The 15,088-nt window shown below is 36.3% G+C and overlaps 1 protein-coding gene across 1 annotated transcript in view; it reads left to right on the forward strand.

Annotated features, from left to right (window-relative positions):
• The first annotated feature begins 340 nt into the window (after positions 1–340).
• Positions 341–15,088, forward strand: part of Anxa10 (annexin A10) — a 66,937-nt gene continuing 52,189 nt past the window's right edge. Inside the window, exon 1 of the mRNA NM_001109110.1 lies at positions 341–528. Coding sequence (NP_001102580.1) covers positions 511–528 — 18 coding nt within the window. The 5' untranslated portion in view covers positions 341–510. The remainder of the gene's footprint in view (positions 529–15,088) is intronic.

Below are 15,088 nucleotides of genomic sequence, written 5' to 3' on the forward strand. Positions count from 1 at the left end.
ATAAAAGTATTACTAAATAATTTTCTTGGGAAACTCTTAATAAAATCAGAGCCTAGAAATTAAAAAAGAAATGAAACTAGTGCCAGGCACCTCAAAGCGTCTGGGCATTAGTAATAATTAATCAGAAAATAAACCATTAACTTGGTCCCTAATCGGCTTACCTTTCCATGAGTCATCAGCTTTTACAAAAGGTTACACTTCTTCATTATTTGGCTAATGTATTTCCTTAAATCAACACATAAGCAGGGGTTTGGGCTGGTGGTTCATTTATTTTGTGTAATAATTCTATTTATATATGATTGAGAGCAAAGTATAAATACTGTGTCTTGAGTCATGCTGTTCCTGATTTGCTTCTGTATTTTCTTGCCTGAGATACTTGGTCAGGCAGACATATTTAAATTTGGAACTGTAGGGAACCTCAGCCACTTTGGCCTCACAGGGAACAACTCTGTGAAGTAGGACCCTGACTGAAATCCTTGTGATCTACCCTGGTTACTTCCTCTCTTCAAAATGTTCTGTGGGGAATATGTGAGTACTTTAACTATTTCTATAAAACTTTTTAGTCTTTTGAGAATTAGGTTACTTGGCATTTTGTAGAGGAAACACTGGTTTTAATTTGTCTTATTTTAATTTTAATTAGTTATTGTCCAATATAACTATTAAATAGAGTTAATATTAGTAATCCTTAAATCCATGCTAATATATTATTCTATTATAATTAAATTGCCGCTACTTTAATAAGTAGTCTGAGTCAGAATCGTGACAGGTTATACTAAAAATTGATCGTCATGTTTATTTCTTAATATAGGAAATTAAAGTGATGTTGAATGCAGCTCTCCATTTTGAGTGAGGATCTGTTAAACTTAGTACCTGTTTAACTTAATTCAACTTTTCTTCATATAAATTATTTCAGTCCCCAGCTCCGAAAAAAAGAACCAAAAAAAAAATTATTTCAGTAAAAACCCTCTGCTAGTCCCCTATCTTTGGAAGAACCAACAGAGGTCATCTGTATAAGCATATGTGAAGAAGTATCCACATCATTTGGTAGTTTTATATACATATGTATACAGATAATTATTGTCTTAAATCTATACTGAAACTATTCTCTAGAAAAGTTTTATGCCAGAGATACATGAATTCAGCAGAACAAAAATATTTTCTTTACTCATATACACAGTATTATTTCCTAGAAATTTTGTTTATCTATTTCGTGTTTCAAGACAAGCACTGAATGAGCCCTTCAAATGTGGCGTCCTTCTGTCCCTGTTGGTTTGGCAGTTTACATTTGTAACTTCTGTATAAGATCTCATATGCAGTTGAAGCTGTCATCACCTTCATTAATTATATCATAGTTATACTTCACTATGGAGAAAGTAAAAGTGTTCTATAGCTCAAGACCAAACATAATGAATCAATTTATGAAATTTATTATCAATTTATTTTCTACCTTTTTGATTTGAGTAAAATTAACTGAAAGTATTTAACATTACATTTTGTACCAGTCTTATACTATTACTTATACCATGTTAACAAATGTTTTTAAGGAAAATTTTGTAAGATATGTGTCCTAAATTAGGGATTAAATGGTGTTATTACATTAAAATTTTAAGATATACAATTTGCTTCACTTGTAGAACCAATAAAACACAAAAATTAAACAGGTACATTCAACCACATCTACACTTCATTTTATTGATTGACTGTATTGTAGAGGAGTGTTGTAAACTTTTAGAACAATCATGAATGGAGAACAATATGAACTTAAGTTTTACATCACTAAGGTCATTCTAGTATGAACAAACTTCCAATCTTAAGCTATTTGGTCCAAGTGTCTAGTATTGTATGTCAAGGCAGATTGTATATTAAGGGTAACTTCATCATTCAGTCTCCATTTTGCATGAGGTAACTTCAAACAAGAAAGAAGTTCTCCATCAACCAATACAGTTCTTATTTTCTAGTAGAAATAACTAACTAGCTTGACTCTTGACTGACCAGTTGAAAGTAGACTCCTCAACCTTCTACTTAGCAGTTGTGGTTTAAAATCTTGATATTTAAACATATATGTTTGATATGCACACAGTAGTACTTTCGATGTCTATAGAATAGCACGGCACTGTCATACATACACCAGCTAAGAAGCAGTAGCATGGAAAAGTAGCGACATTGCTATGAATCCAATGCGTATTTTTTTTTCAATTATATCTAGAAGTGCGGAGTTAGGTACATCCCAGTGATTAATGCAGCTCACGGATGTTTCTCGTGATCAGAAACTAGACTTACCTTTGACATCATTAATGTGTTTTATTTATGTGCTCATATGTAAGGCATCTGTTGAAGATAAGATTACATTGGCTACTGCAAACCTGAAATCATTTGACTTATTAATTAGATATGCCAAGTTTCAGGAGGAATACAGGACATTATACTGAATACTATTAAAAAAATCTTGCTCAAAACAGGATTCGATCACACCCAGGCATTCCAACATCCACAGAATTCAAACTCTTCAAACTAGAATGGTCTCTTTAGAACGCATTATGCCGATTATTCTAGGAAAATGTTTGCTAATTTTGTCTTATCCTGCCTTCAATTAGTCCCAGGTGTCTTATTGGCATAAGATTTTATTTATGGATCCATTGAAATGATGACAAGTTTATTTTCATTCTGTTACTTTTCTTTTTGTATTGAGACTTTTATATATTTCTACCACATTTATTGGCTGACAGAAAAGCATTAATCACTACAATATTAAAAGCAAAAGAGCATATTCATACTGGCATCAAATATCTATATTCCGATACCTAAATTAACAAGATATCATATGCAAAAAGTTGAGAAATTATTGCAATTTTGAACACCTACTGGAGAAACTTACAATTGAACTTTATCTAATTTAATATCCACAATTAACTCTCTCATATCAATAGAAATTAATATGCTAAAGATTTTTAAATTTTTCTAGCTCTTACTAGACATTCTGCTCAGTGATTTCAGCTATAGGATTTTAGACTTCCATAATTTCAAGGAACCTAGCCCCTTCTAATATTCAAGATTAAAATACAAAAACTCAGCAACATTAATTATTTAAAAGCCAGAAAATTGCCAACACCAGATCACGTCTACCACAAGAGAGGTAAGAGGGGAGAAAGACAGAGAGAGAGGGAAGAAGAAAGAAAAAAAAAGTAGAAGCCAATATGATTGCAAAACTTCCAGGTTTATGTAGGAAACGTAGGCTAATTGTTCTATAGGTCAATTGATTTACCTTTAATTTTCTGTGGTAACAGGAAATAAACCCAGGACAACTAAGCCACAGCCTCGGCTTTTACTGTATTTTATTCCAAGATAAGGTCTCACTAAACTTTCCAGTCTGGCCTCAAAATTTGTGGCCTTCTTGAATAGATCTCAGCCTATTGAATAGGCCTACTCAGGTTCCTCAATAGCTGAAATTACATTTGCAAACATTATCAGGCAAAGAAAAGATTCCTTGTGAATCCAATGAAGAGAAAGAGAAAATAACAGGAATATTTTTACAAAGATGCCTCTACTTCTAAATATGTCTCGAAATGAGTTCAAGAGGCACTGTTCATCTGGACAATGAGATGCTAAATAATTGAACACGATGAGGGTGAAATAAATGAATCCTATAATTCAATAAACCAGGAGAATGCATTATGGAGAAGTAACCACAGACTAGGGTGACCTCGAGTGAGAGTCGAGTTTGCTCATATGGCGAGATTATTTCGAAGCAGAAGTAGAAAGGTTATTTCTGAGAAACTTTCCTCCCAGATATCTAAGTTGGATTGTTTATCTGTAATATGACTTACTGAGCAAATATTATTAAAAGGTTATTCATATTTCAGATTGCTTTTCACTATCACAAGACTACATTGTGTGAACTTTACACATATGATTCAACAAAAGTTGAGAGTTATGCTGGGTATAGCTTCAACCTTTACTGAAGTCTTGGTGGCATTAATAAGTGTTGGAATGAAAAACTAAGTGCAAAACCATTTCCTCTGGAGTAAAATGTAGGCACTCTGCTAATTTTGAAAGGAAAAATGCTTGTTTTTTATCAACTATTGATTTGCCATTAAGGTAAGGGCTGTGCAAAAGTGACTGGTAACTAAGCACACAGGCAGAAACTTACCATGTATCATATAGGATCCCTGTGGTTTGGGGCTTTTTTCCCTTTGAGTCTAATCTCAATTTCTCTAACTTTTAAAGAATATGAGAACAGGGTAATGTTGCAGGTCTGCAACCTCGGGACTTAGAGAAGCAAGAGTTCAAGATAATTCTCTATTGAATGATGATACTGGGCCAACCTGAGACACTGTCAAAATAACTCTCTCTCTCTCTCCCTCCCTCCCTCCCTTTCTCTCCCTCTCTCTCTCTTAGGAGTACAGGAAGTATAGAAAACTAAAGTGAATTACCTTTTTTTCAAGTAAATCAATCTTTATTCTTCTGTGTTTGAAAGAAAGGTGACAACATATAGAATACTCTGAATCAAATTTAATTAAAATATAAAGCATGAAGAAAGGAACAAACCTCACAATTACTGAAAAAATAGGTTATGGGAAATGCATTTTTTTTCTATCATAAGGACTTCCTCTTTTTTCCTTAAGTACTTACATTTTTTACTTTCTTTTTTTTTTTTTTTCCCTCGGAGCTGGGGACCGAACCCAGGGCCTTGCGCTTCCTAGGTAAGCGCTCTACCACTGAGCTAAATACCCAGCCCCTTACATTTTTTACAGTCCAGCCATTGTTACCCTCCCGGTCCCCCTTCCCACAGTTCCTTATCCCATTCCTGCTCCCCTGTCTCCAGAAGGATGCCTCCCCACACCCTGGGGCCCCACCCAAGTCTCTCGAGGGTTAAGCATGCCTCTTCTCCCACTGACACCAGACCAGGTAGTCTGCTGTATATGTGTGTGTGTTTGGGGCCTGGGGCCGTAGGAGGGAGTCGAACCAGCTAGTGCATGTTGCCTGGTTGTTGGCTCAGAATCTGAGAGATCTCAGGAATGGGTCCACATTAGTTGGAACTGCTGGTCTTCCTATGGGGTCGCCCTCCTCCTCAGCTTCTTCCAGCCTTTCCCTAATTCAACCATAGGGGTCCCCGACTTCAGTTCACTGGTTGGCTATAAGTATCTGCGTCTGTCTCAATCAGGTGCTTGTTGTGCCTCTCGGAGACAGCCATGCTAGACTCCTGTCTGTAACCACATCATAGCCATAGTAATAGTGTCAGGCCGTTGATGTAAGTACCAACCTTGTGTCTACTTGGTGAGTCAACTCTACCCTCTTATTATTGCAAGCTAGAACAAATGAATACAAGAACAAAGAACTTGAAGTCCGGGTTACCTTTAGCTTTCTGTGACTAAGTCAGAAACCATTACTCACAAGCATCATAGACTACTAGCTGACTGATCTTCAGTGAGTAAGACTATCAGGGTCTGCCTTCTGCAAATGTTTAGTTTGGGGAAGCAATTCCGTAGATTATCTCTATTACTAAGAAAATAATATGAATTATATTTGTAGACTCACTTTTCTCAGGTACTGCTCACCTGGGATCTTTTCTGTAGAAAATTGGTCCCCACATCTCTAAATTCATTAACTCTTCTGAAATTCTATTATTTCTAACTAAACCAGATATGTTGAAGTTTCAGTGTGAATCCATTTGGGTGTTTGTTGTTTTGTTTCTCTTTTTGTTTTTGTTTTATTTCTGTCTGAATAAAGAAAATATGCATAACTATATTGCAATTGTGTTCTTCCTAATTGATAAACCCTGAACAAACAGTACAGGAAAGAAATCATTAGGTTGTCACAAATTATGAAATTAATTTTAAAAACGATTAAATTGTAAGATAAACATCTTGAGAAATTATATTTAGCCAGGAAGAATCCCAGTTACGTTAATGAGTCATGCTTTTCTGTAATTGGGTGAGGAGGTAAGAACAGAGTCTGTTACAGGCCCTTGCTCACTGATTTTTTTTTTTCATCTTGTAGCATAGTCTCACAGACCAACACCCAAGTACATTCTAAGTACTATAGAATTCATTTATCAGCGGAAGTCCCTTACAATCAGGAGTAGCTCAGGCTGACTCACCAAAAGGAGATTACAAGAATTTTAAAACACTATTTTTGAGCCCCTGCTGTCAGTGTCCAAGTCTAGTCTAGTCCATTTTCTTCAGTAATTCACAAACATTTGCTTACAGTTTGTAAATGCATTTATTGTATAAAGAATAAAAGTTGGAAAATTCTAGGGCTCATTTTCTTGCTCCAATGTCACATGAATCTCCACTCATATATTCTCCTATGCACTATAGAATTCTTCTATTTGTATGTATGTATGCATGTATATAAGTGTGCATGTATGTATATGTATTCATGCATGTATTATGTATGTATATATGTATGTTTTATCTACATATGTTCTTTCTGTTATAGCATGACTCAAGTCCTTCAGACATTCTAGTTTATTATGCCAGCAGGAAATAGAAAATAATTAGACCATCACAAATATCATGTACAAAACATAAAACTAATCTGTACTCTTGGCTGTGTGCTTATTATACGGCTGTTATGAGTCAAGTAAGAATTGGTTTCATTCACAGGCTGCTTCAGATCCCCTTTTCATCTTTATATTGTGGCAATCTATAAAAAAAAGGAACAGGACACCTTAGTAATTGAATTTGTACACCTTAGTAATACTAATTGGTACTATTTTATTTCAAAGAAGTTGGAAAGAGAGACCCATGGTTAGATTTTGCAGGTTATGAAAAGAAAGCACTTTACCCCCAGCAGACTCATCAGTGTGATACTGTGTGTTGCTAGTGTTTTGAGTAACTAAGAAAATCATGTTATCTTTTAAAACTGGGTCATTCTTTTTCTTTGCAATAGCAATCTTCTCGAATCATTGTTCAACTCCTTGGAGATGTTGAAAATATGTGTACATACTCTCCCAGACATCCATTCTGCAGCCAGTCTCAAATTGTCACTGCTTTAGAGGGTTAGGTAAAACACTTACAATGCTTCTGAAAGACAGAGGCACTAGTACCTGGGGGCATGGGCTCCTTCTGTGTATCTTTCATTTGCTATTGTGCTGACTTCTGGGTGTTTAATCAGGCATGCAGCTGGACTGTAGAAAAGCAAATACTCACAATGAATGCAGTAGTCAGATTCATGAGCCTTGAGTAATAAGGGAACTAGGCCTTTGGATACGGAGATGTTGTACATGTGTAACAAAAGTCACACCTGAGCCTTTCTCAGGGAATCAATAGAGCTCCTCAGAACTCTTTTCCCTTGCAATACTGACTCTCTTTCTTCCCAGATATTACAAATGCTAGGATTAATATTCTTGGATACTCCAGATTTTCTTCATGCTATTCAGTGATTTATAAATTCCTGTTTGTAGACAGGATGACATATAGCATATTACATCAGTAACAAACAGGTAGGTTTGTCACTTCTTAGGTATTAGACATCTTTCCTTTCTATGACAGACATAAGAATACAGATTTATGATGCATTTTGTTTTCCTTCTTTCTTTGTCCATGTATATGTGTATATATGTATGCATATATGTATGTCCATGTTTATGTGTATATACACATATACACATAAATAGTGAAGTGTCTATATGTGTATAAACATTCACATGTTTCTGTGTGTGTGTGTGTGTGTGTGTGTGTGTGTGTGTGTGTGTGCAGGCCACAGGCCAACCTCTGTTATTATCCTTCAGATGCCATTTATCTTGTTTTGTGAGACAAGATCTCTCATTGTCCTGGAGCTCACCTAACAGGTTGGGCTAGATAGCCAACCCCTTCTCTCCACACCCCCAACCCCCAATCATATGCCTGGGATTACAAATTCAAGTCACTGACCATCCCTCAAGGTTTAGATAGGATCCAGGGAGAGAACTCAGGTGCTCTCACGCTTGCAATTGCAAATATTTTACACAAAGATTTATCTTCCTCGCCTCTGTTTTCCTTAATAATTGTATTTCACTGTTGAGAAAATATTCATAGAAAAACTCATGTCATTCAAACTTTGTTATTTGAATTAACTAAGGCATCTGACTAACTTCTTCGGCATTAGTCACATTTTTATCGAGTGGTCCTCCTACCACACTGCCCAGAAGCCCAAAGAAGCATGTAGACTGAAGAACTTTTATAAACTTCAGTCTTTCTGGCAATGGAGGCCTGTTCTTTCCTCAGTTCATGTAGTTCTACAAAAAAAAATCACACCTCTGCCTGAGATGATCTGTTACAGAATATTGAATCTGTGAAATTATCTGTCCCTTCCCTCTGGCAATATAAGAGGAGGAATATTTCAGATAGTTATGGCTATAGTAATATGTCACCTTTCAACTCACAACTCTGTTCCCTCTGGAAGTTGTCCACTCAAGGTAATTCTACTTTATCTGTATGCTGGTGCTTTTCTCCATTTAACTATCTCCTCCCTACGACCCCTCATTCTCATTCCCATGGTTCAAGCTGTGATTTACTCCTCCAGCATCATTGACACCTCACTGTTAGAAACTAAACTCAGAGCAATGTGTTTATACATGGCCAATAGAATCCCATTTATGGATTTATGAAAATAAGCTTGAACCTAAAACCAAGACACTTTTAACTGTTTTGAGGAATATTTAGATTCATACAGAAGTCATCCAAATGAGCTCACACTGGAAAGATGGCTCAGTAGTTGAAGTCATTTGTTCTTGCAGAGATCAATGTTTGATTTCTAGCACCCACATGTCAACCATCTGTAACTCCAGTTTCAGGGGACCTGACAACATTTTTACTTCCCTGGGCACTAGGTATGTTACAAGGCATACAGACATACATGTATGTAAAACACCCATACATATACACATAAAATAAATAAATACAACTTTTTTGATCTAGACTACCAATTATCCTTTTCCAGCTCTCTATTTATATTTACTGAAGACATCAAAACTATTATATTACAACAAATTGAATACTAGTATATAAACCAGCAATACAATTCAGATTATATCCAATTTTTCATTTTTCCTGTACTATGTCAACAACTATTCAAAAATATTGCATCTTGTTATCATATTTTTCACCCTAACAATCTCTAATAAATCCTCAGTTTTCCCTCAATTTTCTGACCTTGCTCTTTTAAAGAGTATCCAATTATGAATAAAATGTCTTTTAACTTACCATTCTTTGATTTTTTTTTTAAATTAGGTTGTACTTGTGCTCTGTTCAAAACAATGGTATGAACACATTTCATCCTTTCCAGTGCATGCTATTAGAGAGATCACAGTATCAAACCATCAGTTCTGGATATGACCAATTAGTTGCAGTGAACGTGGTAAGATGACTGTGTACAGATGTTCCTCAAAATAGGATAACTCTCTTATGTATTACCAAATAAATACTTTAAGATTATTCAATGGTCTTCTTTCTCTCTAAATTTTGTATTGCCAATTTCAGCATCCATATTGAAGTTTATTTTCTAATTCTCTTATATCTTCTACTTTTAATAATTGAAAAATCTTTTTCGAGGAAGAGATATAGGTATAATCCTATTTATTGACATATTTATGTATTAAAGGTAAAAAGACATCTCCATCTTTGAATAAAGGTATACTCCTACAAGTATTTGTCTATGTCTTCAAACTATCCTGCCTATGGTTATTCAAAACTATACAGTCAACTCTTACTTTTTATTACATTTCACTGTGTACATACATGTGTGTTTATGTGTGTATATGTGAGTTAGTGTATGTATGTGTCTGTGAGCATGAATGTATTTGTGAGTATGATGTGTGTGTGTGTGTGTGTGTGTGTGTGTGTGTGTGTGAGTGGGGAGGGAGGGAGCGAGGGAGCGAGGGATGGGACATCAACCATCAGAAGCTGCTTCTTTCTGCTTCTGCCATGTGAGTACTAGAGACTGAATTCAGCTTAGTAGACTTAGTACCAAGCATCTTCATCTTCTGAGCCATTGCACTAGCCCTTGACTTGTATTTCCAAATACCTTTTATTTTTATTTTCTAAGCTTTCTGTTGCTTCTACTGCAAGATATAACAATCTCATTTTTTTATTTCTTCTGTATTTGACATAGAATTCACTGCTTTCCTAAAGTTTTCTGATTCACTGATATCTGAAAATCTGGACATTAAATGTGATTACTGGAGTAACTGTTGTTATAGTCTTTTAGTGGACAAGGCAACAAACTGTGTACCCATTTGTTGTCTACATATAATTGTATTCATTTCTATGCATGATCACAAATATATAACTTTTATTTGCCTGATGTAATTGTCATCTCAGAGCCTAACTGCTAAAAAGACTCACTCTTTTTAGTTCTTTGTGAACTCTGGCTGGTTCAATTCAGCTGTTCTTGCTCAAACTCCTTTCCAAACTGACTGGTTCTACGTGGCTTCTCTCTGTTTCTTATTGAACTACTCTGGTTGACCTCAAACTATGGCAGTCTGTTCTAATCTTCTATCTACTTCTTATTTTGTGGCTCAAACTGCCTCTGGTGACCTGCACTAAACATCATGAACTCACAAAAGGACTCAACTCAACTCTACTACATTGCACTGCATTGCACCCACTGCACTGACTCCCAGCTGTCTCAACTCCACTGCATTGAACTTACTGGAGTGAGCAGACTAGAATAGAATGACTGTTTCTCCTTACACTGCTCTGATATGGCTTTTGTTCTTAGAGTTGAATATATCCTATCTCTGATTCGTTCTGTCAAATCTTTCTCTGATTTATTACTTTGTCTGGCCCTCAGAAGTCACTGTTTGGGAATAAGGGTGTGTACTAAAGGACTCAAGTCAGATGGACTAAGGTGGTACTGAGGGCATGTCTACATACCAGCTGGATTGCACAGACCTAAAAGGTCTTTGAACGTAATCAAAACACCATGTATGTAGACCTGTATGTATCAACCTGTCTATAGTCTGTTCTCTGTCTTATCTACTCATAATGTATCTTCATTCTAATACCTCTATAACCAGTCACTATTTCTGTCCTCCTACTCTTTTTAATTCTATTCTCAGTCAAGAAAAACCATAAGTATCAGTATTTTATTAATTTGCATATTTTCTTTACCTATCTTTATGTTTAGTTTAAACGTTCTTAAGCCATTTGCCTGAGAACATTAGGTGTCTTTTTTTTTCACTCTTAACTTATCACTTCAAGTCAAAAATATCATTTCCTAAGTTGACTAGAACATGTGGGAAAGTGTCCTCCATTATTATTCCTAGAAAAAGTCCACAGTAGTGGTATTATTAATTTGTTACAAAAGCAACCTTGAATGAAACTCTGCAGGCCTAGCATTTTCCTTGATGAAAGATTTTCAGCTAGTAGCTTCATTTCCTTGGAACTGTGAGGCTGTTCCGATTATCTGTCAACAACCAGCCTTGGCTTGTAGATGGGTTCTGAGGACGGGATGTTTGAGAGCCGCAAATGAAACAACTCAAAGTGAAATTGTGCGTACCAGCTGACAGCCTGTGTTCTGCTTGAGACAGTTTTCCAGCTATAGCTCTGCTTGAGACAGCTCTGTGCTAGAGACAGCTTTCTCCCAGAAAGAGCTCTCTGCTAGAAACAGCTCACTCATGCTAGAAAAAAATTCTCTTTGGATAGCTCATGGGTTTTCTGATCAAAGTCAGAAAGTCTATTAGAAAAAAAATTCTTGGATTTTCAAACCAAGTCAGAAATCCTGTTAAAAAGAATTCTGAAAGTAATTCTTGGGTTTCAGTTCAAAAGGAAAAAGCCAGGGAAAGAAATCTATAAGATCTATATTAGCTCTTAGCTCTCCAAGCAGTTCTTCCTGTGGGTTGTTATCTCTTCAGCAGGCCAAGCCCAGGTTTTTTTTTTATTTACTTACCAATTCAATCATTTTCTCCAGGTTCCCTATTGATCACCCCAGGAATCAGCATTCCTTGATTGAAATCCCTTGATTTTTAGAAAGAGAAAACAAGGACATTTCTTTTTAACATTGTAAATGAATTCAGACCTCTGCCCTTATTTGTAAACACAGATAGCAATTTTAGCTGAGTAGGAGCCCATCCTGAGATTGCCATTCCTACCATGCCTGGGCCTGGGCCTGGGCCTGGGCCTGGGCCTGGGCCTGGGCCTGGGCCTGGGCCTGGGCCTGGGCCTGGGCCTGGGCCTGGGCCTGGGCCTGGGAGGTAAACTCCCTCTGTCCCAGGCTGACCTTGAACTCAGGAATCTGCCTTTCTTAGTATCTTCCTGACAAGCTGGCTTACTAGTGCAGCTGCCTTTGCTCTTTTAGGTACAAAAAGCTCCTTATACAATTCATATTTTGTATAGTTGAGAAATTATATATTCTTGAACTCGTGTTTTCAGAGTTCTTTCCCACAGCCTTAAGGACTCTCTTGAAGGTCTCAGCATTTAACATTTGGCTAAGACATTAGACACACCCTCACTTTCCACACTCATGCTGCTTCTAATTATCATGGTGTCATTAACCTCAGCAGGGAGAATATTTCCCAAAAAAGGATAAAGTAAAAAAAAATTAATACAAACAAGCCTCATGCATAGCAACCATCAATGCTCACAGAGGACCACACACTGCTGGCTCTGTTGCAGGGTTGAAAACCATATCATCCTATCCCTTCCACATGGCCAGGCAGAACTCAGCAATTATCTTCTATTTAGGAAAAAGTAGGCTTTCTTACTCATCTTATGGCACTGAACTACACTCAAGCAGAAAATAAGTCAACATTACAAGAAAAGAAAATTGAAGAGCAGGAATCTTAATGGATACAGCTGCAAATATATACAACCTAAAAACATATACAAATGTGGTAATATATAAAAGGAAGAATCTACAAGGGAAAGAAGAAAGTTATCTTAAAAGAGAATGGTAGTATCGATGGTCAAAGACCAGTGAGTATATCACACCTTATTAGTAAATTAAAGCAAGAAAGTCTTATGGTCTTCAAAATACAATGCAAGAATAGAATTTGACAAGCTTAGCACTGTTGATGTTCAAAATAAGCTTGAAAAAACACAAATTTCCTTGTCTTTATAAAAAAGATACCTATACACAACTCCTAGAGTCAACACACCTAAAGGTGGAATATCAAAGTACTTATTTTTGTAGCCTTGTCTTCTGCACTAGTCTTCACAGACTGAACTCAAAGCATAAATGTCCTCATTAGGAACTTAATACCATTTCTTTTTAATATGAGAATAATCATAAACTAAGGAAGACTAATAAAATATGCTGGAAAACCCTGGGCTTAAAGTCATCAATCACCCTCTTGTTTTATATTACCAATTATTATACTAATGACTATTCATAAATATTGAATTATTATTTTTGCACATATAAATCTTTGCAATGGGAGCACTCACCTTAGTTTATACTGTCTTGTTGATAAGATTTATTAGACCACTCATACGAATATTTGAGAAGCATGTTTAAAACCATTCCGTGGTATTTGTCTTCAAAGATAAGAAAATAACAACATGAAAAATAATTTTATAACATGTAGGAAAGGGGAGATTATTAAATAAGACATCAAAGTTATTCAACTAGAAAACAAACTCCATAGGACTATGTTCAAAGATAGGGAAAGAATGAAAGAATGCCTGATACACTATGTCTTCTAATGTTTCGATCGAAATTCCCAACAATTCTTTGTACTGAGAAGAAAAATTATTTTAATTGTTTCCCAGAGATTTCATCATTTACAAAGCTGATTATATTAAATATCATTCATTATCTAATGTTTTTAAAAGGTTACCATTCTTTAGCACAAGATTTGTTATGTAGTAAATATTCAGTTATTGCTGGCTATTACTTTACATTGATTTTAAATACCAATATTAATAGTTCTGAAGTGTTTCTCCCAATTACTTCTGCCCATTGATTCTACTCCCATTGGATAAAATCACTCTTGAGAATTACTTATGAAATAATAGGTAATTAGTATGTTCTTTTTCCTTTCTTTAAAGTTGTCATTTTGCTAGATTAAAGTCTTTTAAGTTCTAAACCTTTTCCTTGGTGTTCTAGAAGGAGTCAAGTATATATTCACATTTAATATTAAGGAAGAGAGTTTTTTTTAATCTTTATTAACTTAATTATTTCTTATTTACATTTCGATTGTTATTCCCGGGCCAACATCCCCCTAACCCCTCCCCCTCCCCTTCTCTATGGGTGTTCCCCTTCCCATCCTCCCCCTGCCCATTACCGCCCTCTCCCCAACAATCACATTCACTGGGGGTTCAATCTTGGCAGGACCAAGGGCTTCCCCTTCCACTGGTGCTCTTACTAGGCTATTCATTGCTACCTATGCAGTTGGAGCCCAGAGTCAGCCCATGTATAGTCTTTGGGTAGTGGCTTAGTCCCTGGAAGCTCTGGTTGGTTGGCATTGTTGTTCATATGGGATCTCAAACCCCTTCAAGCTCTTCCAGTCCTTTCTCTGATTCCTTAAACAGGGGTCCCGTTCTCAGTTCAGTGCTTTGCTGCTGGCATTCGGCTATGTATTTGCTGTATTCTGGCTGTGTCTCTCAGGACACATCTACATCCTGTCAGCCTGCACTTCTTTGCTTCATCCATCTTATCTAGTTTGGTGGCTGTATATGTATGGGCCATATGTGGGGCAGGCTCTGAATGGGTATCCCTTCTGCCTCTGTTCTAAACTTTGCCTCCCTATTCCCTCCCAAGGGTATTCTTGTCACCCTTTAAAGAAAGAGTGAAGCATTCGCATTTTGGTCATCCTTCTTGAGTTTCATGTGTTCTGTGCATCTAGGGTAATTCAAGCATTTGGGCTAATAGCCACTTATCAATGAGTGCATACCATGTGTGTTTTTCTATGATTGGGTTACCTTACTTAGGATGATATTTTCCAGTTCCATCCATTTGCCTATGAATTTCATAAAGTCATTGGTTTTGATAGCTGAGTAATATTCCATTGTGTAGATATACCACATTTTCTGTATCCGTTCCTCTGTTGAAGGGCATCTGGGTTCTTTCCAGCTTCTGGCTATTATAAATAAGGCTGCTATGGACATAGTGGAGCATGTGTCTTTGTTATATGTTGGGGCATCTTTTGGGTATATGCCCAAGAGAG

Source organism: Rattus norvegicus, chromosome 16 (genome assembly GCF_036323735.1).
Source record: "Rattus norvegicus strain BN/NHsdMcwi chromosome 16, GRCr8, whole genome shotgun sequence".
Taxonomy (NCBI): domain Eukaryota; kingdom Metazoa; phylum Chordata; class Mammalia; order Rodentia; family Muridae; genus Rattus; species Rattus norvegicus.